Below are 26,667 nucleotides of genomic sequence, written 5' to 3'. Positions count from 1 at the left end.
AATTCGGTGAATTTTATATAAAGTTATTGTCCATTACAACAATTACAAATTATATTCTAACCTAATTTCCGGAACAGGATGGCGATGACCATACGCCCTTGTAGTTTAGCAGTTTAAAGTCTCTGATGGGAATCGAATTCATCCAACCCCCACACTGATAGACTAGCACACTACCAACTAGCCTACCAAGGCACCCAAATTATATAAAAGTTATTTTATGCTGAATTTCATTGTGATACTAATGGTTATAATTTAATTAACTTTCTGAGGGGAAATGTGGCCTGATCATTATGAAAATCGGCTGTATCATTTAATGTTTATATGTATTAGTTGTATCTGATTTAAAAACGTGAACTTCATAGATAAAATCAATGTAAACGTATTCCTTGGATTGATATCTTGTAAACCTTAATTTTTTTAAGACTTTTCTTTATTATTTTCATTATAAAACGTGTCAAAAATTTAAAAATATTAACTCTATGAAGTAAAATTCCAACAATAATTGATAACAAAAATATTAAAGAAAATTTTCCAAAAATACCCTGATATCTCTACAATTTATTTTTATTATTATAATTAAAAGATATTATAAATTTCCATTGCTAATGCAGTTTTCTAGTTAGTAACCAATAATTTGAAATCATTGTCAAGGTAGTGTTTTATATTAACAATTAAAAAAACCATAAAAAAATTAGAATTAAAACAAGTAAAGTATAGACGGGCATTGCCGACCATATAATACCCTACTACTCATGGTTTTTTAAAATTTTTATTTTTCACAAAGAAACTTTTATGTTGAATTTTACGTTAATTCCAAAGTATTTAAGTAATTTATTGATAAAAAAACAAATTTTCTAAATGAGGCTTTATATAGGAGTATAGGTCAAACATGGGCCGATCCTCATTAAATTTGGGAAAAGGATATATTTTTAAATATAGTTAATTATGTTGAGTTTCATTGCGATACAAATGGTTACAAGTCAATTTTAGACGTTTAAGATATTTTTTGAAGGGGGGTTTGTATGGGGGCTAGGGTCAAATAAGGGCCGATCATTACGAAAATCTGCAGTGTCATTTATACTTATATAAAACTTATTTGTGCCAATTTTTAGAGATAATAGTATATTTGACGTAATTATGGCATAAAAACCCAAATCGGGAGTACGGTTGTATGGGGGCTAGGTGAAATAATGGACCGATTTCAATCATTTTCAATAGGCTTCGTCCTTGTGCCAAAAAACATGCTTGGTCCAAATTTCATCAAATTATCTTGAAAATTGCGGCCTGTAACTTGCGCACAAGGTTTACATGGACAGCCAGCCAGCCGGACAGACGGACACGGACATGTCTTAATCGACTTAAAATGTGATTCTGAGTCGATCGGTATACTTAAAGGTGGGTGTAGGACCAATATTTTTGTGTGTTACAAACATCAGCACAAACGTATAATACCCTCCCCACTATAGTGGTGTAGGGTAAAAAAATTAATTTTATCTTTGCGAATAATCACAATAAGAATTTAGAGTTTAATTAAAACATATATAACATATTTTGGTTTCTTTTCCATTAAGAACATCGTATGATTTTGTTTATTAAAAAAATTTTAATAAATGATAAATAAAAATAACGGTTACCAAGCTGCAGGGGGTCTGTGTTATCAGTTTAAAATATTTTTCCCAAACTTAAGTATTGTGGTAGGTAAAAATAAATTGAAAGAAATGAAAACAAAGTATTAATAAAATTTCCTTTCCAGCACGAGAAATGATAAGATTTTTGAGTTTCTTTGGAATTTAAATATTAGTATGGATGTGTTAAAGAAAGAGAGTAATCGAATAGAGAAATTTTAACGTTATAAGTTAAGCCCAATAGGGTTAAATCTATAGAATTTTTTTGGACTTAAACAAACCAACAGATATAGAAGTCATTCTAAGAAATCTTTTTTCAATTTATTTCAGGTGTCACCCAAAATAACTCCTATGAGCAACGTGTTTTTATACTATAGTTCCAATGTTAATACAACAGAGGCCTCTTTCAATAATGCCCAACATCATGCCTCCATACGTTTGAAAGATCATGATAAAATTTTGGTGATGGCCATATATGTTCAGGAGTTGTAATAGGTCCCTCGGTGGTCTTAACCACAGCTCAATGTGTTTACAAGTAAGAACAACTAAAAATCATAAAGATAATATTTAATTAATTGCATATATTTTCCGCTTAACAGTTATAATCAAAATAAACCTTATCATCCATCTGAATTAAAAGTAGTCTTGGCTTCTCTCAGTCGTTACCAACTGCAAGAACAAACACTTATCTATAGTGTGACTCACAGTTATCAACCCAAAACTTTTGACACCCTAAGACTACGTGATAATGTGGCCATTTTAATGTTGGAACGTGATATACCCGTTATGAATGAATATGTACAAGCGATTACTTTGCCTCAAGCCAAAGTATACAACACTAATTGGTATGATAAACAAAATGGTGGACAATTTAAGGTGACCACTTGGTTGAAGACCCATGAAGTAAGTTTCTAATTTTTAAAATCAATTATTTAGATTTTAATGATAATCTTTTCTTTATACCAGGATTTACATTTAAATCATTTAATGTTGCTGAATGCTTCCCAAGTAAGTGATGAAACCTGTTTGCAGTATTATGGCAAAACTCTTTTCACCACCGGCATGTTGTGTGTCAATACCAATGAATCTTTACAAGAAGATTTTGGTTCTCCTTTATTTGTGACAACAAATTAGTGGGTCTACGTAGTTTTGCCTCGGGTCATTTATCTCCTGCCATTTACACAGATGTTTCGCATCATGCGAAATGGATACGTGAAATTATTGGCGATGGTACTAATCAAAATAGTTCCATTTGGGGTTCGATGGGTTTTTTGCTATTGACCTATGTGGCCTTGAAACGCAGCAAATTTATGAAGTTGTAAATAGTTAGTTTTGATAATATTATTATAGCAACTAAATTATTTATATATAGTTTTAAGTTTATCTCTCAGTTTAGTTTATTTAAAATAATAGTTAATAAGTTTTTGCTAAGAGTACAAATAGAATCTGAAACTGTTGAAATAGTTTTTGTATAAATATGAAAATAAAAAATTTTATAAAATCTTATTTATATGCATATAAAAACTAGTTTTAGATTTAACTTTAGTTATGCATTTCCAAGAGTTCAAACTCGATTTATACAAAATTTTAATTTTATTTTATAGAAATTTAATTTTCTATAGAAAATCCATCAGTTTTCTATAGAAAAGTTTCAGATTTGTTTTGTTTAGAAAATCTCTCGATTAAGTTTTTATAGAAAATCTTTCGATCAGTTTTCTATAGAAATTTCTCGATCGGTTATCAATAGAAAATCTCTCGATCGCTTATCTATATAAAAGTTGTTCTCCATCAGTTTTCTATATAAAATCTCTCGATCAGTTTTCTACAGAATATCTCTCGATCAGTTTTCTTTAGAAAATCTCTCGATCGGTTATCTATATAAAATCTCTCCATCAGTTTTCTATACAAAATCTCTCGATTAGTTTTCTACAGAAAATCTCTCGATCAATTATCTATAGAAAATCTCTCGATCAGGTTCCTTTTAAAAAAAATTCAATTTTCTTTAATTTAAAAAACATTTATATTTATTAATTTGAATTTAAAACATTTATACTTGGGAAACTTTTTTCGAATTCGAAATTGAGTTTTAACTTTGTAGGTCTTTCAAACCCGGTTTCAATGACATATTAATACATGGTAGCGGCTTTTTTGAGTCAATTTCTTCCCGCTTTTTAATAACTTTTTCAATATAATTCTAAATATAAAATAATAAAACAAATGTATAAAGAAATATCTAAAATTTTTAAACAGCATTATTACCCTGTTAAAAATATAGGAAAAAGGATAACGTATGAAAACGCAATAAAATGCTTCAAGAAATGATATTAAACTGGTGCCCATAAATAAACTGAAAATGCTTGCCGCAGCCACTAAAATTTAGGATAAAAATATAGAAAATATAGAAAAAAGTAGGAACTTTATAAAAGCTAACTTACTTATAAATTCAGTTGTACTGAAAATGTTTAAAATACGAAATTGTAAAAGTGGCCAATATTGCAAATCGATAGTAAATTCAAAATAATCCCTTTTTATAGAATAATTTAACGTTGTATTTTTGGTATAATATTTAATTCTTTCTCTGAAATGGTGTAAAGTTATAAAGTTGTAGGTAGAGTTATACCTGTCCGAAATTAGTACTTACGGTTCTTGTATTTCCGGCTTAGAAACATAAGTCGTACGATTACAATTGCTCAAACATTCCTTGCATACATGACGTCTGATGGTTAAATAATGAGTTTCATAACATGACATATCATTAACCCTACATATTTTCGTTTTGTTTGCCAATTCTTTTGAACAAAAGTAGTAAAGAGTTCTGAGATCTTTATAATTCAGACTATTAATAATACACTTACTAGGAAACATTGCAATGCTAAAAGTTGGTGTACAATTGCATAATTTAATAAATTGCTTTGTATGACAATAATTATAACAAACATCCTGATCATAGAAATTTGTAGCAAATTCTTCATTCAACTCTTTGTAGGGAAATTTTTCATCAGAAATATACATTTACGTTGTCTACGTAAAAAATCGGTTCTCTTTTTAATTCAAAACTGTAACATTAATTCATGTCTGACTCACCCCAAGTTTAATTTTCTATTTTTTTCTTCAGAGTATTGATTGACAATAGTGTAACCATATTCGGAAATTTGTTTTCGAGGACGCCATACATAGTTGGGATAATCAGTTAGGGAGAGTAAATTACGTGGATCTTTAAGATACATCTAAGAGTAGAGGTTATGTTTTTGGGTACAATATATAAAACTTTATTAAAGTTTTATTCGTAAAATGTTCTTACCAAAAGTGCCGTTTCATTTCCATATAAAATTTTGAAACGTATAGTCCAGTCGTCATCGAATTCTGAAAATTCTTATAAGGAACTTTAAGGGGATTTCTTAAAATAAAAAAATTTCATAATAAGATTTTTTTCTAACAAATTTAATATAGAAATTTTATCAAGAGATTTATATAAAAAAATTCTCAGTATAAAATTGATCGAGAGATTTTTCATAGAAAAATGATCGAGATTTTTCATAGAAAAATGATCGACAGATTTTCCATAAAAATTATTCGAGAGATTTTGTGTAGAAAATTGATCGTGACATTTTCTATAGATCGACTAATGGTTTCGAAAAATTTTCTATAGAAAATAGATCGACTGATTTTTTATAGAAAATAGATCGAGAGTTTTCTATCGACAGACTGTCTAAGAAAATAGATCGAAAAATTTTCAATAGAAAATAGATCGAAAAAACTGATCGACAGATTTTCTATAGAAAAAAGATGGACAGATTTTCTATAGAAAATAGATCGACAGATTTTCTATAGAAAATAGATCGACAGATTTTCTATAGAAAATAGATCGACAGATTTTCTATAGAAAATAGATCGACAGATTTTCTATAGAAAATAGATCGACAGATTTTCTATAGAAAATAGATCGACAGATTTTCTATAGAAAATAGATCGACAGATTTTCCATAGAAAATAGATTGACAGACTTTCTATTGAAAATAGATTAAAAAATTTTCTATTGAAAATAGTTTGACAGACTTTTTTACAAAAAAAAAAAAAAATAGATCGAACGATTTTCTATAGAAAATACATCGACAGACTTTCTTTAGAAAATAGATCGAACGATTTTCTATAGAAAATTGATCGACAGATTTTCTATAGAGAACTGATCGACAGATTTTCTATAGAGAACTGATCGACAGATTTTCTATAAAGAACTGATCGACAGATTTTCAATAGAAATCTGATCGACAGATTTTCTATAGAAAATAGATCGACAGATTTTCTATAGAAAATAGATCGACAGATTTTCTATAGAAAATAGATCGACAGATTTTCTATAGAAAATAGATCGACAGATTTTCTATAGAAAATAGATCGACAGATTTTCTATAGAAAATAGATCGACAGATTTTCTATAGAAAATAGATCGACAGATTTTCTATAGAAAATAGATCGACAGATTTTTCTATAGAAAAGATCGACAGATTTTCTATAGAAAATAGATCGACATTTTCTATAGAAAACAGATCGACATTTTCTATAGAAAACAGATCGACAGATTTTCTATAGAAAATAGATCGACAGATTTTCTATAGAAAATAGATCGACAGATTTTCTATAGAAAATGATCGACAGATTTTCTATAGAAAATAGATCGACAGATTTTCTATAGAAAATAGATCGACAGATTTTCTATAGAAAATAGATCGACAGATTTTCTATAGAAAGATCGACAGATTTTCTATAGAAAATAGATCGACAGATTTTCTATAGAAAGATCGACGGATTTTCTATAGAAAATAGATCGACGGATTTTCTATAGAAAATAGTCGACGGATTTTCTATAGAAAGATCGACGATTTTCTATAGAAAATGTCGATCTATTTTCTATAGAAAACTGTCGACATTTTCTATAGAAAATCTGTCGACATTTTCTATAGAAAATCTGTCGATCTATTTTCTATAGAAAATAGTCGATCTATTTTCTATAGAAAATCTGTCGATCATTTTCTATAGAAAATCTGTCGATCTTTTTCTATAGAAAATCTCGATCTTTTTCTATAGAAAATCTGTCGATCTATTTTCTATAGAAAATCTGTCGATCTATTTTCTATAGAAAATCTGTCGATCTATTTTCTATAGAAAATCTGTCGATCTATTTTCTATAGAAAATCTGTCGATCTATTTTCTATAGAAAATCTGTCGATCTATTTTCTATAGAAAATCTGTCGATCTATTTTCTATAGAAAATCTGTCGATCTATTTTCTATAGAAAATCTGTCGATCTATTTTCTATAGAAAATCTGTCGATCTATTTCTATAGAAAATCTGTCGATCATTTCTATTGAAAATCTGTCGATCAGTTCTTTATAGAAAATCTGTCGATCAGTTCTCTATAGAAAATCTGTCGATCAGTTCTCTATAGAAAATCTGTCGATCAATTTTCTATAGAAAATCGTTCGATCTATTTTCTAAAAAAGTCTGTCGATGTATTTTCTATAGAAAATCGTTCGATCTATTTTTTTTTTTTTTTAAAGAAAGTCTGTCAAACTATTTTCAATAGAAAATTTTTTAATCTATTCAATAGAAAGTCTGTCAATCTATTTTCTATGGAAAATCTGTCGATCTATTTTCTATAGAAAATCTGTCGATCTATTTTCTATAGAAAATCTGTCGATCTATTTTCTATAGAAAATCTGTCGATCTATTTTCTATAGAAAATCTGTCGATCTATTTTCTATAGAAAATCTGTCGATCTATTTTCTATAGAAAATCTGTCGATCTATTTTCTATAGAAAATCTGTCCATCTTTTTTCTATAGAAAATCTGTCGATCAGTTTTTTCGATCTATTTTCTATTGAAAATTTTTCGATCTATTTTCTTAGACAGTCTGTCGATAGAAAACTCTCGATCTATTTTCTATAAAAAATCAGTCGATCTATTTTCTATAGAAAATTTTTCGAAACCATTAGTCGATCTATAGAAAATGTCACGATCAATTTTCTACACAAAATCTCTCGAATAATTTTTTATGGAAATCTGTCGATCATTTTTCTATGAAAAATCTCGATCATTTTTCTATGAAAAATCTCTCGATCAATTTTATACTGAGAATTTTTTTATATAAAATCTCTTGATAAAATTTCTATATTAAATTTGTTAGAAAAAAATCTTATTATGAAATTTTTTTATTTTAAGAAATCCCCTTAAAGTTCCTTATAAAGAATTTTCAGAATTCGATGACGACTGGACTATACGTTTCAAAATTTTATATGGAAATGAAACGGCACTTTTGGTAAGAACATTTTACGAATAAAACTTTAAATAAAGTTTTATATATTGTCCCAAAAACATAACCTCTACTCTTAGATGTATCTTAAAGATCCACGTAAATTTACTCTCCCTAACTGATTATCCCAACTATGTATGGCGTCCTCGAAAACAAATTTCCGAATATGGTTACACTATTGTCAATCAATACTCTGAAGAAAAAAATAGAAAATTAAACTTGGGGTGAGTCAGACATGAATTATGTTACAGTTTTGAATTAAAAAGAGAACCGATTTTTACGTAGACAACGTAAATGTATATTTTCTGATGAAAAATTTCCTACAAGAGTTGAATGAAGAATTTGCTACAATTTCTATGATCAGGATGTTTTGTTATAATTATTGTCATACAAAAGCAATTTATTAAATTATGCAATTGTACACCAACTTTTAGCATTGCAATGGTTTTCCTAGTAGTGTATTATTAATAGTCTGAAATTATAAAGATCTCAGAACTCTTTACTACTTTGTTCAAAAGATTGGCAACAAACGAAAATATGTAGGGTTATGATATGTCTGTTATGAACTCATTATTTAACCATCAGACGTCATGTATGCAAGGAATGTTTGAGCAATTGTAATCGTACGACTTATGTTTCTAAGCCGGAAATACAAGAACCGTAAGTACTAAATTTCGGACAGGTATAACTCTACCCTACAACTTTTATAACTTTACAAACCATTCAGAGAAAGAATTAAATATTATACCAAAAATACAACGTTAATTATTCTATAAAAAGGGATTATTTTGAATTTACTATCGATTTGCAATATTGGCCACTTTTACAATTTCGTATTTTAAACATTTTCAGTACAACTGAATTTATAAGTAAGTTAGCTTTTATAAAGTTCCTACTTTTTTCTATATTTTCTATATTTTATCCTAAATTTTAGTGGCTGCGGCAAGCATTTTCAGTTTATTTATGGGCACCAGTTTAATATCATTTCTTGAAGCATTTTATTGCGTTTTCATACGTTATCCTTTTTCCTATATTTTTAACAGGGTAATAATGCTGTTTAAAATTTTAGATATTTCTTTATACATTTGTTTTATTATTTTATATTAGAATTATATTGAAAAAAGTTATTAAAAAGCGGGAAGAAATTGACTCAAAAAAGCCGCTACCATGTATTAATATGTCATTGAAACCGGGTTTGAAAGACCTACAAAGTTAAAACTCAATTTCGAATTCGAAAAAAGTTTCCCAAGTATAAATGTTTTAAATTCAAATTAATAAATATAAATGTTTTTAAATTAAAGAAAATTGAATTTTTTTAAAAGGAACCTGATCGAGAGATTTTCTATAGATAATTGATCGAGAGATTTTCTGTAGAAAACTAATCGAGAGATTTTGTATAGAAAACTGATGGAGAGATTTTATATAGATAACCGATCGAGAGATTTTCTAAAGAAAACTGATCGAGAGATATTCTGTAGAAAACTGATCGAGAGATTTTATATAGAAAAACTGATGGAGAACTTTTATATAGATAAGCGATCGAGAGATTTTCTATTGATAACCGATCGAGAAATTTCTATAGAAAACTGATCGAAAGATTTTCTATAAAAACTTAATCGAGAGATTTTCTAAACAAAACAAATCTGAAACTTTTCTATAGAAAACTGATGGATTTTCTATAGAAAATTAAATTTCTATAAAATAAAATTAAAATTTTGTATAAATCGAGTTTGAACTCTTGGAAATGCATAACTAAAGTTAAATCTAAAACTAGTTTTTTATATGCATATAAATAAGATTTTATAAAAATGTTTTTTATTTTCATATTTATACAAAAACTATTTCAAACAGTTTCAGATTCTATTTGTACTCTTAGCAAAAACTTATTAACTATTATTTTAAAATAAACTAAACTGAGAGATAAACTTAAAACTATATATAAATAATTTAGTTGCTATAATAATATTATCAAAACTAACTATTTACAAACTTCATAAATTTGCTGCGTTTCAAGGCCACATAGGTCAATAGCAAAAAAAACCCATCGAACCCCAAATGGAACTATTTTGATTAGTACCATCGCCAATATTTCACGTATCCATTTCGCATGATGCGAAACATCTGTGTAAATGGCAGGAGATAATGACCCGAGGCAAAACTACGTAGACCCACTAATTTGTTGTCAACAAATAAAGGAGAACCAAAATCTTCTTGTAAAGATTCATTGGTATTGACACACAACATGCCGGTGGTGAAAAGAGTTTTGCCATAATACTGCAAACAGGTTTCATCACTTACTTGGGAAGCATTCAGCAACATTAAATGATTTAAATGTAAATCCTGGTATAAAGAAAAGATTATCATTAAAATCTAAATAATTGATTTTAAAAATTAGAAACTTACTTCATGGGTCCTTCAACCAAGTGGTCACCTTAAATTGTCCACCATTTTGTTTATCATACCAATTAGTGTTGTATACTTTGGCTTGAGGCAAAGTAATCGCTTGTACATATTCATTCATAACGGGTATATCACGTTCCAACATTAAAATGGCCACATTATCACGTAGTCTTAGGGTGTCAAAAGTTTTGGGTTGATAACTGTGAGTCACACTATAGATAAGTGTTTGTTCTTGCAGTTGGTAACGACTGAGAGAAGCCAAGACTACTTTTAATTCAGATGGATGATAAGGTTTATTTTGATTATAACTGTTAAGCGGAAAATATATGCAATTAATTAAATATTATCTTTATGATTTTTAGTTGTTCTTACTTGTAAACACATTGAGCTGTGGTTAAGACCACCGAGGGACCTATTACAACTCCTGAACATATATGGCCATCACCAAAATTTTTATCATGATCTTTCAAACGTATGGAGGCATGATGTTGGGCATTATTGAAAGAGGCCTCTGTTGTATTAACATTGGAACTATAGTATAAAACACGTTGCTCATAGGAGTTATTTTGGGTGACACCTGAAATAAATTGAAAAAAGATTTCTTAGAATGACTTCTATATCTGTTGGTTTGTTTAAGTCCAAAAAAATTCTATAGATTTAACCCTATTGGGCTTAACTTATAACGTTAAAATTTCTCTATTCGATTACTCTCTTTTCTTTAACACCATCACTAATATTTAAATTCCAAAGAAACTCAAAAATCTTATCATTTCTCGTGCTGGAAAGGAAATTTTATTAATACTTTGTTTTCATTTCTTTCATTTATTTTACCTACCACAATACTTAAGTTTGGGAAAAATATTTAAACTGATAACACAGACCCCCTGCAGCTTGGTAACCGTTATTTTTATTTATCATTTATTAAAATTTTTTTAATAAACAAAAATCATACGATGTTCTTAATGGAAAAGAAACCAAAATATGTTATATATTTGGTTTTAATTAAACTCTAAATTCTTATTGTGATTATTCGCAAAGATAAAATTAATTTTTATACCCTACACCACTATAGTGGGGAGGGTATTATACGTTTGTGCTGATGTTTGTAACACACAAAAATATTGGTCCTACACCCACCTTTAAGTATACCGATCGACTCAGAATCACATTTTAAGTCGATTAAGACATGTCCGTCCGTCCGTCTGTCCGGCTGGCTGGCTGTCCATGTAAACCTTGTGCGCAAGTTACAGGCCGCAATTTTCAAGATAATTTGATGAAATTTGGACCAAGCATGTTTTTTGGCACAAGGACGAAGCCTATTGAAAATGATTGAAATCGGTCCATTATTTCACCTAGCCCCCATACAACCGTACCTCCCGATTTGGGCTTTTTATGCCATAATTACGTCAAATATACTATTATCTCTATAAAATTGGCACAAATAAGTTTTATATAAGTATAAATGACACTGCAGATTTTCGTAATGATCGGCCCTTATTTGACCCTAGCCCCCATACAAACCCCCCTTCAAAAAATATCTTAAACGTCTAAAATTGACTTGTAACCATTTGTATCGCAATGAAACTCAACATAATTAACTATTATTTAAAAATATATCCTTTTCCCAAATTTAATGAGGATCGGCCCATGTTTGACCTATACTCCTATATAAAGCCTCATTTAGAAAATTTGTTTTTTATCAATAAATTACTTAAATACTTTGGAATTAACGTAAAATTCAACATAAAAGTTTCTTTGTGAAAAATAAAAATTTTAAAAAACCATGAGTAGTAGGGTATTATATGGTCGGCAATGCCCGTCTATACTTTCCTACTTGTTTAATTCTAAATTTTTTATGGTTTTTTAATAAATTGTTAATATAAAACACTACCTTGACAATGATTTCAAATTATTGGTTACTAACTAGAAAACTGCATTAGCAATGGAAATTTATAATATCTTTTAATTATAATAATAAAAATAAATTGTAGAGATATCAGGGTATTTTTGGAAAATTTTCTTTAATATTTTTGTTATCAATTATTGTTGGAATTTTACTTCATAGAGTTAATATTTTTAAATTTTTGACACGTTTTATAATGAAAATAATAAAGAAAAGTCTTAAAAAATTAAGGTTTACAAGATATCAATCCAAGGAATACGTTTACATTGATTTTATCTATGAAGTTCACGTTTTAAATCAGATACAACTAATACATATAAACATTAAATGATACAGCCGATTTTCATAATGATCAGGCCACATTTCCCCTCAGAAAGTTAATTAAACTTATAACCATTAGTATCACAATGAAATTCAGCATAAATAACTTTTATATAATTTGGGTGCCTTGGTAGGCTAGTTGGTAGTGTGCTAGTCTATCAGTGTGGGGGTTGGATGAATTCGATTCCCATCAGAGACTTTAAACTGCTAAACTACAACGGGCGTATGGTCATCGCCATCCTGCTCCGGAAATTAGGTTAGAATATAATTTGTAATTGTATTGTAATGGACAATAACTTTTATATAAAATTCACCGAATTTAGAATACCGCCAAGAGAATTCTTGAGTCCTAAAAAGTGATCATTGTTATTGGTAAAAGAAACGATGTTTAACAAGAATTAGAGGTAAATTGTTATCGAAGTTGGTAATTGCTCCCGTTTATCATTCCGTTTGTAATTTCTACAATATAATTTTCGGACCCAATAAAGTTTAGGTACATATTCCGGTACTAGCTGAGTCGATTAAGCTTTGGCCGTCTGTCTGTATGTTTGTTGAAATCTATTTTCTAAAAACCCCAAATATCTTCGAGATACAAATCTTCAATAATTCTGTTAGACATACTTTCGAAAAGATCGCTATTTAAAATCAGCCAAATCAGTTCATAAATAATGGAGATATGAGCAAAAATCCGAAACAACCTCTAAAAATTTCATCAAAAAATGTGCATTATTATGCATGTTTTGACAAAAGCAAAACACAACAACAACATACAATAAAAATAAAACTGAGCAAGAATAACACGTTACGCATGAAAATATGTGTTGCTATTGTTGTTTTATTATTGTCAAAATCATAGATGGAAAATTGTGTGTGAGAAACTAAGCAAAGAGGGTAAATAAAAATAATTTTATAATTTGAAAAATTAAATATTCTAATGGAGTGTTTTTTGTAACTCTGGTACCTTTTGGTACTTTTTCATTCTTCAAAAGGTACCTTTTGAATTTCCTATAATATTGAATCTAAAACATGAAATTAAGCATATAGAGAGCGGAGTAAATGAGAACAAATAAGAAGGGACTTTTGGTGCTTTTTCGTTCTTCAAAAGGTACTTTTTAAATTCTCATATTGAAACTTAAAATAAAACATTCAGATTCCTGAGTGAATGAAAATTTGTAGGAAAGAATTTTTGGTACTTTTCCAATGCAATATTGAACTTAGAAACATACACAGAGGGAAAAAACGGTAGAAAAGTACCGAAATTGTTACAATCCGTCGTCAAAAGTGAGCTTACCACGTTTGTTACCATTTAGACAATGGATGGGTATAAAATTTAAATAACACCCGGTTATCATTTTGACAACCGCCGTTGTAAATTGAACAACGCATCGTTGTCACTGTAACAACGAATTGTTGCCATTTTGATTATGCTTTGTATCATTTCGGCAATGAAACGTCGTGATTTCGACAGTTCATTTCGTTATCATTTCGACAACGCAACTTTCTGTTTGACAACATAGCATTTTCAGTTTGATAACACATCGTTTTCACTCCGAAAATATACCGCATATAAATAAATAAATATTATTAAAATTGAAATGAATTAAAATCACAACAAACACCGAATATAGAACTCTTAATTGATCTTTTAAAGAAAATCTCAGAAACATGTATATTATATATATAATATATTATTTTAGTAAGATTTTTTTTTTTTTTGAAAAGGTTCAAAGGTCATTCTTTTCGTCAATAGAAGCTTAAAATCATGACAATATTCACGATGGATAAAAATCGTATGAATATTCAGTATAGTTTAAAAAGTTGCTTCAACATCTTCTGATATAATTGGGTCATATCTTTGACCGATACAAATGATCAATGACAATAGCCATCCGGAATTGAACTTTGTCACACAGTGGCTTATCGATTGAATATTAAGGTAATAAAAAAAATAGATAAGAACTCGCGTAACGTCGGGAAATGACTCGGCAGAACACCAGTTGCACATTAAAAGGATTAGAGAAGGAGAATTTAAACAATTATCTTAAACTTAAATTGTAATCCTTAAAAGGAATTTCAACAAAAAGAGAAAAAAATCGTTAGACACGAACCGGATACGTCTGAAACTATAAATTTAATGCAGAAAAACTACGTTTTTTTGTTTTTCATTTCGTGATCCTATGCCCCTTTTAAAGGACTTCAAAGTTTTAAAAAGTACTTTTTTCAAAAAATATTTTAAAATTCACTCAAATCACTTGAAAATTTCCAAAAAAAAAAAAATATTCATCTAATTTTTTAATTATTTTTTTTAAATCCTTATTACTTTCCATTACACTTACTTGGTTGCATTTCACTGCATAGAAAAATCACTATAAAGATTTTTGCGATTTTCCTCATATCTTCATTTGAATACATTTTTAATTTATTTTGTTAATTTAATTAATTTTTTATTTTTATAAGGACTTTTTTAAATGTTTACTACTTAAATTTTCAACAACAAAAAATTATGCCCAAAATTTGCTTTACTTAAACACTCTGCTCAAATTTAAGGTCAACAACTAATTAAACTTGAGGTAAATTTATTATTAAAAGAAACCTTCGATGGATTTGCAAAAAAATTAATACTACAATATTGTTTGTTGTCGTTCGTGTATAAAGTTTGTGTCCGATATTGATAAAGACTAAAAGAAATTTAAAATAAAAAAAATATTTTTAAATGTTAGAATGTTATCAGCAAAAATACTATAAACTCTTATAATAAGTAATAATAGACTTTTGAAGACGACTACATACATATAAATATTTTCTTCCATTCAAATTTACTTTCAGACCTTACCGTAATACGAACTGGGACTTTTTATGCAAAGTTTAACAAAACCCTTACCATCATACATTTGATTATTTAAAACCGATAGATATTATTTACTTTTATATATCGATTTTATTATTTTTTTATAACAACTTAGCCACTGTTTCTAATGCTTGTTTTACTTCAAGTAGCTCCTTTTTGTATTGTTGTTAGAAAATTTTATAATTCTTTTATAATTTTATACTGATAATTACTTTGTTTACCTTTTCATTTATGCTTTGTTTTCTTAAATACACTTTTAAACATATTTATTAAAATATATTCTTTGTTGTTATTTTCAGAAGCGTGCCTCATCGCTAAAAAGGTAAATAAACCAAAATCATTTATATTTTATTCAAATTGCACTTTGTATGTTTTGAGTCTAGTTTTTTTTTTTTTTTTTTTTTGTTATAAAAAATTAGGTTAAAGAATAAAATAATATATTTTTTTTTTTTTTAGACTTCAAAGCCTATTTACTCAGCCTATGCGTAATATTTTAATCTGAATAGACGATAACTGAAATCTTGTTTAAATTTTACGAATGTTAAGGGCACGAGCGGTAGTGCTAATTGATTTGACACGTGGAATAGATAAGATAGACGTATTATATAACAATGGATAGGAAATTGTATTTACTGTATAAAAATACTAATGCGGCTCAGCCTTCGTTGCAAGCCCTTGATGAGACATGTGGACTTTTCAAGCAAAGAACTATGTATATACACTCAGACAAAAATGTGTACAACGACGCCATCTAACAGATCATTTTATAACTTACCGGGAACACTTCTCAAGATCCCTTGAATATAGATAGATTGATTAATGGATAGATAGATAGATAGATAGAGATATAGATAGATAGATAGATAGATAGATAGATAGATCGATGATGCTAGATAGATCGATAGCTCGCTCGATAGCTAGATAGATATAGATAGATATCGCTAGATAGATCGCTCGATAGCTCGCTCGCTCGCTCGCTCGCTCGCTCGCTAGCTCTCTGCTCGCTAGCTCGCTCGCTAGCTCGCTGCTCGCTCGCTCGCTCGCTCGCTCGCTGCTAGCTCGCTGCTCGCTCGCTCGCTCGCTCGCTCGCTCGCTCGCTCGATCGCTCGCTCGCTCGCTCGCTCGCTCGCTCGCTCTCTCGCTCTCGCTCGCTTGCTCGCTCGCTCGCTCGCTCGCTCCTCGCTCGCTCGCTCGCCCTGCTCGCTCGCTCTCTCGCTCGCTCGCTCGCTCGCTCGCTCGCTCGCTCGCTCTCTCGCGCTCGCTCCCTCGCTCTCCGCTCGCTCGCTCGCTCGCTCGCTCCTCGCTCGCTCGCTCGCTCGCTCGCTCGCTCGCTCGCTCGCTCGCTCGCTCTCTCTCTCGCTCGCTCGCTCGCTCGCTCTCTCGCTCGCTCGCTCGCTCTCTCGCTCTGCTCGCTGCTCTCTCGCTCGCTCGCTCGCTCGCTCCGCTCGCTCGCTCGCTCGCTCGCTCGCTCTCTCTCGCTCGCTCGCTCGCTCGCTCGCTCGCTCGCTCGCTCGTCCTCTCTCGCTCTCTCGCTCGCTCGCTCGCTCGCTCGCTCGCTCGCTCGCTCGCTCGCTCGCTCGCTCGCTCGCTCGCTCGCTCGCTCGCTCGCTCGCTCCTCGCTCGCTCGCTCGCTCGCTCGCTCGCTCGCTCGCTCGCTCGCTCGCTCGCTCGCTGCTCGCTCGCTCTCGCTCGCTCGCTCGCTCCCTCGCTCGCTCGCTCGCTCGCTCGCTCGCTCGCTCGCTCGCTCGCTCGCTCGCTCGCTCGCTCGCTCTCGCCCTCCTTGCCCCTGTTTCCTGGCCCTCCTCGGCCCCCTGTCGCCCTCCTCCCCTCTCTCCGCCCTTCCCCTGTCTGCCCCGTTTTCTTTTCTTGTTTTCTTCGCTTTTTCTCCTTTTCTCTCTTTCCGTTCTCCCCTCTTCCTTCCCTTGCTCCCGCCTGCCCTCCCTTTCTTCTTTCCCTTCTTTTCTCCTTTTCTGCTCCCTGCCCGTCGCCACCTTCCTTGTCTATTCCGTCTGCAATTCACATTTTACAATAGAAATACCCGATTAGAAAACTAGATGTGGACTTTATGATTACAATGATCTAAGGTTTCAGATTTCCTGTTACACTTTATAACAACTCTTTTTAAATAATTACACAGGCCAACGATGAAAAAAATAACTAACGTAATTGTGAGTTTTAATCTTCATTATATAGCGTATTCGATGTCATTTTGCGAGAAAAGTGATAGAGGTGATAGAGAAATACAGATATCAAATTCGGTTTCAGCAGATTAAAAATGCATTAAAATCAATAAAATTGATTTCAAAAGCTTTTATAAACCTTAATTTTGTTGGTCTGTGTAATTATTGGGGGGGTATTGGTATTATAACAGAAGTTTGTATTAGTAGCTTTCTGAATTGTATTCAAGGTACTTAAGTAAATTCCTGTTATTAAATCTATAACTATAGCAATCAAAATTATTATAATCTCCTATGGAATTTTTATACAATAAAATTTATTATCTCATAACAAAATTTTCTAAATTTAGCTAAAACTACTTAAAAATATTTTAAATTTAAAGTAATGAATGAAAATGCGTACAAATACAAATCAATCTATTTACGGTCGTTGAATGTTTATATTTGGGCTTTCCAAGATAAGAAATATGTAGGTATATACATATATCAAAAGAACACCTCGGTCTACTATGCTAAGGTTTGTTCGGGTTTTATGTGTTGGTTGCTTTCTTTAAAACCCAATGTTCCGGATTTCATTAAATACTCAATATTTATTATATCTAAATTTTGGCTTTTGTCGAAATCTCGATTTTTTTAACTATAATGAAGCATTAACATCCAGATATGTTTCTAACATTTTTGTCGAAATCTAGTTGTTTTTAAAATATTCCACCAAATCCGTATTTTTCATTAAATTTCATAAAATTTGTTATATATTTCAACAAAATCGCTATAAACAAATTATTTTTAAAAGTCTAGATTGAATCAACGCACCCAAAATATTTGTCCAAAATATGGATTTCCCTTTAAAAATGAAAATGTTTTTTGAATTTCAAAGTTTCATTCAGTCCAATTTGACACTTCACCTATTTCACCGAAACATGAATTCTCATTCAACATCTATATTTCCCGAATTTCTTTCAAATCTCGATTTTCTGAATTGTTCAGCCAAATTCGTATTTTTCCATTTCAATATTTCTACAAAATCTCAATGTTTTTCAAAAATCTGTCTTAATTTTTCACCAGAACTTCGACATTTCACCAAAATCTCGCTTTTTTTACTAAAATTTTTCTCGATTTTTCACTAAAATTTAAAAATGTTTTCACCAGAATCTCGTAATTTCAATAGGTATTTATATAAAAATCTATGATATTAACCGAATTTCAATATTTTTTTAATTTGAGAATATTGTCTAAAAAGCCGTTGAATATTTAGCTGTTTTGATTATATTCTTCAATTTTCAAAAATATTAATGTGAATTGTATAATATTTATAAAAATCGATTGGATATTGTTGGGGTTTAAAAAACTTGAATTTAAAACATTTTGAAATTTGAATTCCTTAATTTTTAAATTAATTTGAGCAAACGATCTGTCCGTACCACTGTCATTACTGTTTAAATTAAGCTTTAATCCGAAAAGCTTTTGTTAAGCTTTTTTTAACGGAAAATTAAGAAAATAAAGTTTATTTACTGCAAACGTAACGTGGGCCGATTAGAGAATGTGACTGTACCCAGCAAAAACTTACATTGAAAAGTAAAGGGTTAAAATGCTGAAATTTACTTACACAATAGCATTTAAAGTTATTATTTTAACACAGGGATGACATTGGAGGCAAGTACTTACCACGGTCGCTTACAAATAGGGAGTAAAGTAAGTACATAGTTTTGTTTCTAAGAAAAAAATATCTACGAGGATAAGTCCACTGCGTCTACTATTAGTTTTCACAAAAACTATTTTTTTCGTTTGTGTTAAAAACAAATTTCGAAAACAATATGTCATCACTGACAAGTAAGTACTTACATAATGTATTATTTATAAGTCATTACTAGATTCCTATGTAATGCATACGGTATGTAGTAGTCATTGAAAAGTATGTTGTTGAGAAAGTACAAGTCATTACCATGTTTATACTGGGTATATAAAAGTATAAGACAGAAATGACAAATTATGATTCTCCTAGTTCCAAACATATTACTTTTCTTCTCGTCGGATTATACTCAGGCTACATTTTTGGTAAATTTGTAGTTATTTTTTTAAAAATAAAATTTGGTATCAACTTCCAAGTTTTTTTTCTTAAATGGTAAACAATCAATGTAGTAATCAGACTTGATTATTCCATTTAAAAAATAGCAATTTTTGGGTGAATTTAACATTTTCGTCTTATAGGAAAGAAATGAATATATTCACTAATTTTATTACTACTTATTTATTTATTTACTCATTTCATTTCACTATAACAAAATTAAATACCAACATTAAACTAACTAAAAATACTGAACAACTTAAACCCGAAACAACCATTGCTACCAGGAGCAAATTTTGGCAAAGTACCATTATTAAAAGCTGTTTCATTTAATATCCAATTTTTAAAAAAAGCTACATCCGTATAAACACCAGGATTTCTAGGTTGAGCACAACCTTGACCCCATGAAATAACACCAGCTTGACGACCCAAACATACCAAAGGACCACCAGAATCACCTTGACAAGCATCTTTTTCACCTTGCAAATAACCGGCACAAATCATACCGTCATGTATCGCCGAACCATATTCGGTTTTTTTACGACAATCATTTACATCTATAATGGGCAAATCCACAGTTCTGAGGAAGTCGGGAGGATAACCCTATTATAAAATATATTAGATAAGGATATATAATGTTCTATGTAGAAAAACTTACATCTTCGGTATTACCACCCAACCGGTAGCCTGACATATGGTATTATTAGCCAAAGGTGCATCATTGAGTATTATTGGCCTAATGGTGGGATGTCTAGCAGGTACTGTACCATTTAACATTATTAGGACTATATCATCGTCAAAGGTGCTTAAATTAAATTGTGGGACTTTTTTACTATTTTTATTATATCAAATACTAGGGTATTGTTGTTGTATTCAAAACGATCAAGATTTCCCATGACCACAATGAAATCTTCGTCTGGTAAAAATGTACCATCAGGTTCAGCCATATTGTAACTAAAAGAGAGCGGAAATGAAAAATAATATTATAAGTAAATATTTATGTAAACTTGTTTTAAATTATCTTATCAAAATGTTTTAAGTATTAACTTTTTCAGGAAGACATTTCCCTACTTAAGTGTGTGTTGAAAATTTACTTAAGTTTCCAAATAACTATAAAACATATTTCGAATACTTTTCTAAACTGTCACCTTTCCGAACAATATAACTTTACGATTTGAACAAAAAAATTATCTTCAATTCAACGGAAAATTTATGTTTAATATAGGACCCAGAATAAGATGAAACTTCCAAAAAAAAAATTTTAAAATTTCGAATTTTTAGAACTACAAAATTTTAGCAAAATCTCAAGGTTTTAGTGGAATTTGCATTTTCAACCTTGATGTCTCATAAAACCCATTTTTTCATAAAAGTCTAGATCGATCTTTCACTAAAAACAAATTTTCATCTAAAAATGGGACTTTCACCAAAAATCTAGATTTTTAAATGGCAGTAACATAGTTGAAATCCCAACCGATTTTAAGTTTCTGAACGGATTTAGAAGCTGAGGCCTTTATAATGCGGTTCCTATATAAAATACTTTGAAAAAACTTTAAAAACTGTGCAAAGCTAAAATCAAAAACATATATGCCATTTCTACGATATTACTTTCCGACCCTTTAAATTATATATTGTTATTCTGGATCCTTTTGGAGTCTATATGTCTGTTCTTCTGCAGTTTTGTTGAAATCAATTTTCTGAAAACCCCAAATATCTTCTGGATCCAAATATTAAATAATTCTGTTAGACATGCTTCCGAGAAGATAGATATTTAAAATCAGCAAAATCGCTCCATAAATAATGGAGATATGAGCACAAATCAGAGAAAACCTCTGAAATTTTAATAAAAAATTTAAAATCGTGGTACCAAGAACTCTTTCTTGGTACTTTTTCCTTCTTTAACAGGTATTATATTAAGAATCTATAAGAGAGAACTTTTGCTACTTTTTCTTTCTTCTTTTTATTATTTAACATGTAAGAAAGTATAGTCGGGCGTGGCCGACCATATGATACCCTACACCAGTTATGAATATTAAATGTGATTTATTTTCATAATAAAGCATTTATCATCAATATTCCCTTGTTCCGATACATTTAAGCAATTTATGGATGAAAAACTTATTTTCTGAAAGAGGCTTTATATGGGGGCTAGGGGCAAATATGGACCAAGCCCGATAAAATTTTGTGAATATATTATATTTATATAATATTTTATTGTGCTGAATTTCATCGCGATATTTGTGTTTATAAGTTAATTTCGGACATTCAAGTAATTTCTGAAGGGGACTTTGTATGGGAGCTAGGGTCAAATTGGGCCCGATCTTTATCAAATTGGGCCCGATCTTTATCAAATTTTGGCAGGGTCATCAGGACTTCTATAAAACTTAGTTATGCCGTATGGGGCTAGGTGAAATAATGGACCGATTTTAAACCATTTTCAATAGGCTTCGTCCTTGGGTCAAATAAAACGTGCATGCCAAATTTCATCCAATTATCTTGAAAATTGCGACCTGTACCTTGCGCACAAGGTTTACATGGACAGCCAGCCAGCCAGACGGACGGACGGACGGACATAGCTTAATCGACTCAGAAGCCGATTGGTATACTTTAAGGTGGGTCTAGGACGAATATTTTTGTATGTTACAAACATCAGCACAAATCCAATATACCCTCCCCAATAAAGTGGTGTAGGGTATAAAAATAACATTCAGAGCCGTGAGAGCGTGAAAATCTGTAGGAAAGGATTTTTTGTACTTTTCGTTCTTTAAGAGAAAATGTTTCTACAATATTGATCATATAGGAGTCTAATGTATTGAAACTCAAGAATAATTATTTTTGATACTTTTTCGTTCTTTAACTGGTACTATTTGAAAATTTTATAATATTGAACCTAAAAACCAAAGTTAACTTTCTGGTACTTTTTGTGGTACTCCAATTCCATGCGCTCTCAGTGGACGCTCTTATTTCGGGTGTGCAACGAAATTTTGAGATCTGATAAGTATTTGCAATTGTAGACACACTAGAACACTAACTACTAACCTACCGTAGGAACACAGAATATCAATTTAGTTTCAATAGAAACTTAGAAATGTTGTGTAAACATTTCAATCCAAATTTAACTAAAAACCTAATTGTCTGCCCCACTTCTTTTCTCTCTAAATTACTTACTTCACAAACAATGAGCAGCACTTAAGACCACATTTTCGGAAATCAAAGCTCCACCGCATATATGACCAGTACCAAAGAAATAGCCATCATTCAAACGACGTCTAACAGAGACTTGATGCATAGTTGCATTCAAAGTGGCCTCAGTGCCATTGATAATTCTGGGATCTGTGGGTTTAGCAGATTTCAAAAAATCCAAAGGAGAAGTGCCAGCCACTGAAATTTGTTAAAAAAATATATATAAAAATGTATTGAATTTTAAAATAATTATTTAATACTCACATATGCCATTAATTTGCAATAGCAATACAAAACTCAAAACCAAAATCCAAGATAAATTCCATTTAAACATTTTGAAAATGATTTTCTCCTTTAACCGTAGAAATGTGTTATAACAAAATCGTGTTGCTCGGTTAAAGGTTTGGCAACTAATAAACGTTAAAAGAGACGAAATATTTTAATCGTCTGAACAAATTAATCAACTGCTATATATAAATAATAATAATATTAAATATAAGTACTTATTTATATTAATATTGTTTTTTATTAAAATGATATTTTGCTTGCCTATCTTTTTTTTTTTTTTTTTTTTTGCTTTCCAAACAATCAAAATAAATTGATATGATATTTTACCCGTTATATTTACTATTACATTTAGTAGGAGAGTCGAATATTTTCAAATTTTAACATCCATAAAATAATCTAATCTCAAGAACGAGTAAGTACTCGTAACAATTTTTAGTTTGTTGTTACTGTGAAAACTCCTTGTCTTGTTTTGTTTTTTATTTATGATAGATTTGTACCTGTACTAGACTTGTTGTAGTTATTTGGTCTAATTGGAATTACCAATATAGGTTTTTACGCTGATTTTTTTTCATTCTTTTTTTTTATATAAATGTTGCCAAAAACGTTCCCTATTTGAAGTGATTTTATTGATAAGAATTTAAAACAAAAATCCCATACTATACAAGATACGGTTTTCATTGGAATTAATTAGGTTTTAATTTATTGTTTTATGGGATTAATTGAAAGTAAGTGGCAATTGTGTTTAAAAATTGTGGAAGAGCAGAACTTTTTCAAAAAATATTGAATTGAAAAGTATGGGAGTGTAAAATTCAGCTTCATAAAATGGATAGTGATAGATAGATAGATAGATAGATAGATAGATAGATAGAGATAGATAATCGCTCAGTAGATCGATCGATAGATAGCTATCTCGATCGCTACTCGCTCGATCGATCGCTGAGCTCGCTCGTATCGCTTCGCTCGCTCGCTCGCTCGCTAGCTCGGCCGCTCGCTCCCTCGCTCGCTCGCTATCGCTCGCTCGCTCGCTCGCTCGCTCGCTCGCTCGCTCGCTGCTCGCTCGCTCGCTCGCTCTCGCTCGCTCGCTCGTCTCGCTCGCTCGGCCGCTCGCTCCCTCGCTCGCTCGCTCGCTCGCTCGCTCGCTCGTCGCTCGCTCGCTCGCTCGCTCGCTCGCTCGCTCGCTCGCTCGCTCGCTCGCTCGCTCGCTCGCTCTCTCGCTCGCTCGCTCCTCTCTCGCCTCGCTCGCTCGCTCGCTCGCTCGCTCGCTCGCTCGCTCGCTCGCTCGCTCGCTCGCTCGCTCGGCCGCTCGCTCCCTCGCTCGCTCTCTCGCTCGCTCGCTCGCTGCTCGCTCGCTCGCTCGCTCGCTCCCTCGCTCGCTCGCTCGCTCGCTCGCTCGCTCGCTCGCTCTCGCTCGCTCGCTCGCTCGCTCGCTCGCTCGCTCTCTCGCTCGCTCGCTCGCTCGCTCGCTCGCTCGCTCGCTCGCTCGCTCGCTCGCTGCTCGCTCGCTCGCTCGCTCGCTCGCTCGCTCGCTCGCTCGCTCGCTCGCTCGCTCGCTCGCTCGCTCGCTCGCTCGCTCGCTCGCTCGCTCGCTCGCTCGCTCGCTCGCTCGGTCGCTCGGTCGCTCGCTCGCTCGCTCGCTCGCTCCTCGCTCGCTCGCTCGCTCGCTCGCTCGCTCGCTCGCTCGCTCGCTCGCTCGCTCTCTCGCTCGCTCGCTCCTCGCTCGCGCTCTCGCTCGCTCGCTGCTCGCTCGCTCTCTCGCTCTCTCGCTCGCTCGCTCGCTCGCTCTCTCGCTCGCTCGCTCGCTCGCTCGCTCGCTGCTCGCTCGCTCGCTCGCTCGCTCGCTCGCTCGCTCGCTCGCTCGCTCCTCTCTCGCTCGCTCGCTCGCTCGCTCGCTCCTCGCTCGCTCGCTCGCTCGCTCGCTCGCTCGCTCGCTCGCTCGCTCGTCGCTCGCTCGCTCGCTCGCTCGCTCGCTCGCTCGCTCGCTCGCTCGCTCGCTCGCTCGCTCGCTCTCTCGCTCGCGTCTCGCTCGCTCCCTCGCTCGCTCGCTCGCTCGCTCTCGCTCGCTCGACTTGCGTTTGCCTTGCGTTGCCTTCCCCTGCCCGCCTGTCCCCTCCGGCTAAGTGCCCCCTTTAAACCGATGTCTTTCCCTCCCTTTGCCCTAATGTTCGTGCTATTAGATAGTCGTTCAGATACAAATTTTCAACAAAATCGACCAAGCTCCTTCTGAGTGACAGATATCTTTTGTTACAAAATTATGCTTAGGTTAAAGAAGAATCACACAAGTACGTATGTATGTAATTCACAGGTCAAAACACTAAGATTTTCAAAGAAATAACATTCAAAACAATTAAATCGATAGCGTGATAATGCAACGTATTGACCGCCCACGTTACACCATCCGGCAAGTGTTATTACTACATAACTTTATTTTCTTAATAAAATATGTTGGGCTCATTATGCCCAGTTATTATACCTCTAATTCTAGAAGTTTTTTCAGTGTGCTTTTATCTTTTTCATCGATATCGAGATGAATTATTCCAGAATGTATCCGATTCGATTTCAAACTTATAACTTATTCCTATAAAAGGCCAGGATAGACATTCGCACATGATGTGTTCAAGTCCATATCTGCTCCGGCTCGATATTATGACCTTGTACCCAGCACAGATTCTACGCTTATTTTTCATTAAGAACCTGTAACTCTCTTCGATAACGGTTGACTACCTTAGATCCAATAATTCTATTAGATAGGGCCTTCATAGCATCTTGGTTCAGAAGATAAACATATTTTCTGAAATCAAAAATAACCGATTTTGAATTGAAAAAGAATTCAAAATAGTGCAAATGCTAAATGCTAAAAGAGTTCTTGTCCGATCGAAAGACATCGGTTTCAGAAGTTGTGTATGTCAAGTGACACAACAAAATCCCCCATATGGATATATTCTTAATTTTAATTTTAAAATGTTTTGGAACCATCCCATCCTTCAACCACTAAAGGATTGCACCATGACTATATTGTTAACAATTTTCCAACCAGGTTATTGCGCAAAAAACGTGCAATAACCTCTTTAAATTATTTAATTTTAATTAAAAAAGAAAAATTTCGCATGAATTGCTAAATTCGTCATCATTATCTTATCAATAGAAAATAAATTTTCATTTATATTTAACTATTGAATAATGTAAAGTACTTATAACAAAAATATCCAATATCAAGACATAAAAAATGCATCTAAAGATTGCAATAAATCAGTTTAAAATCAGAATATGACTGATTGTCAATCATTTAGTTTAAATCGAGAAAATATGAACTTAATTAAATTAAATTTATTATTTTTAAGTTATCTATTACAAGGTCTTGAAATTAAAGCCGACTTAGAGTCACGCGTTATAAATGGTCAAGAAGTAAAATGGAATAGTACACGCTATCAAGTGTCCGTACGTTTAGAGCTAATTGATCGTTATTTTTTCGGTATTGGTCATTTGTGTGGTGGCAGTATTATTGGACGTAATACTATACTAACCTCAGCTCATTGTATATGGAAGTGAGTGG

The 26,667-nt window shown here is 32.5% G+C and overlaps 1 protein-coding gene and 2 pseudogenes across 1 annotated transcript; 1 reads left to right on the top strand and 2 right to left on the bottom strand.

The window, feature by feature from the left end:
* Positions 1–1,955: 1,955 nt before the first annotated feature.
* LOC119615078 (salivary plasminogen activator alpha 1-like) lies at positions 1,956–3,116 on the top strand (the record flags this gene model as incomplete). The annotated part of the gene is given in 5 exon segments (XM_037971151.1): positions 1,956–2,076; positions 2,079–2,160; positions 2,225–2,528; positions 2,592–2,742; positions 2,745–3,116. Coding segments are annotated over 5 exon segments (861 nt in total), but the record flags the coding sequence as incomplete, so codon positions are not given.
* Positions 3,117–4,262: 1,146 nt separating this feature from the next.
* LOC119615077 lies at positions 4,263–15,139 on the bottom strand (annotated as a pseudogene).
* Positions 15,140–15,702: 563 nt separating this feature from the next.
* On the bottom strand, positions 15,703–23,305 carry LOC119615076 (annotated as a pseudogene).
* Positions 23,306–26,667: the final 3,362 nt, after the last annotated feature.

Source organism: Lucilia sericata, unplaced genomic scaffold, assembly GCF_015586225.1.
Source record: "Lucilia sericata isolate MDLA Ls3-8-SP2 unplaced genomic scaffold, ASM1558622v1 Contig003991F_arrow, whole genome shotgun sequence".
In the NCBI taxonomy this organism is placed as follows: domain Eukaryota; kingdom Metazoa; phylum Arthropoda; class Insecta; order Diptera; family Calliphoridae; genus Lucilia; species Lucilia sericata.
This window is presented reverse-complemented; position numbering and strand designations above follow the sequence as displayed.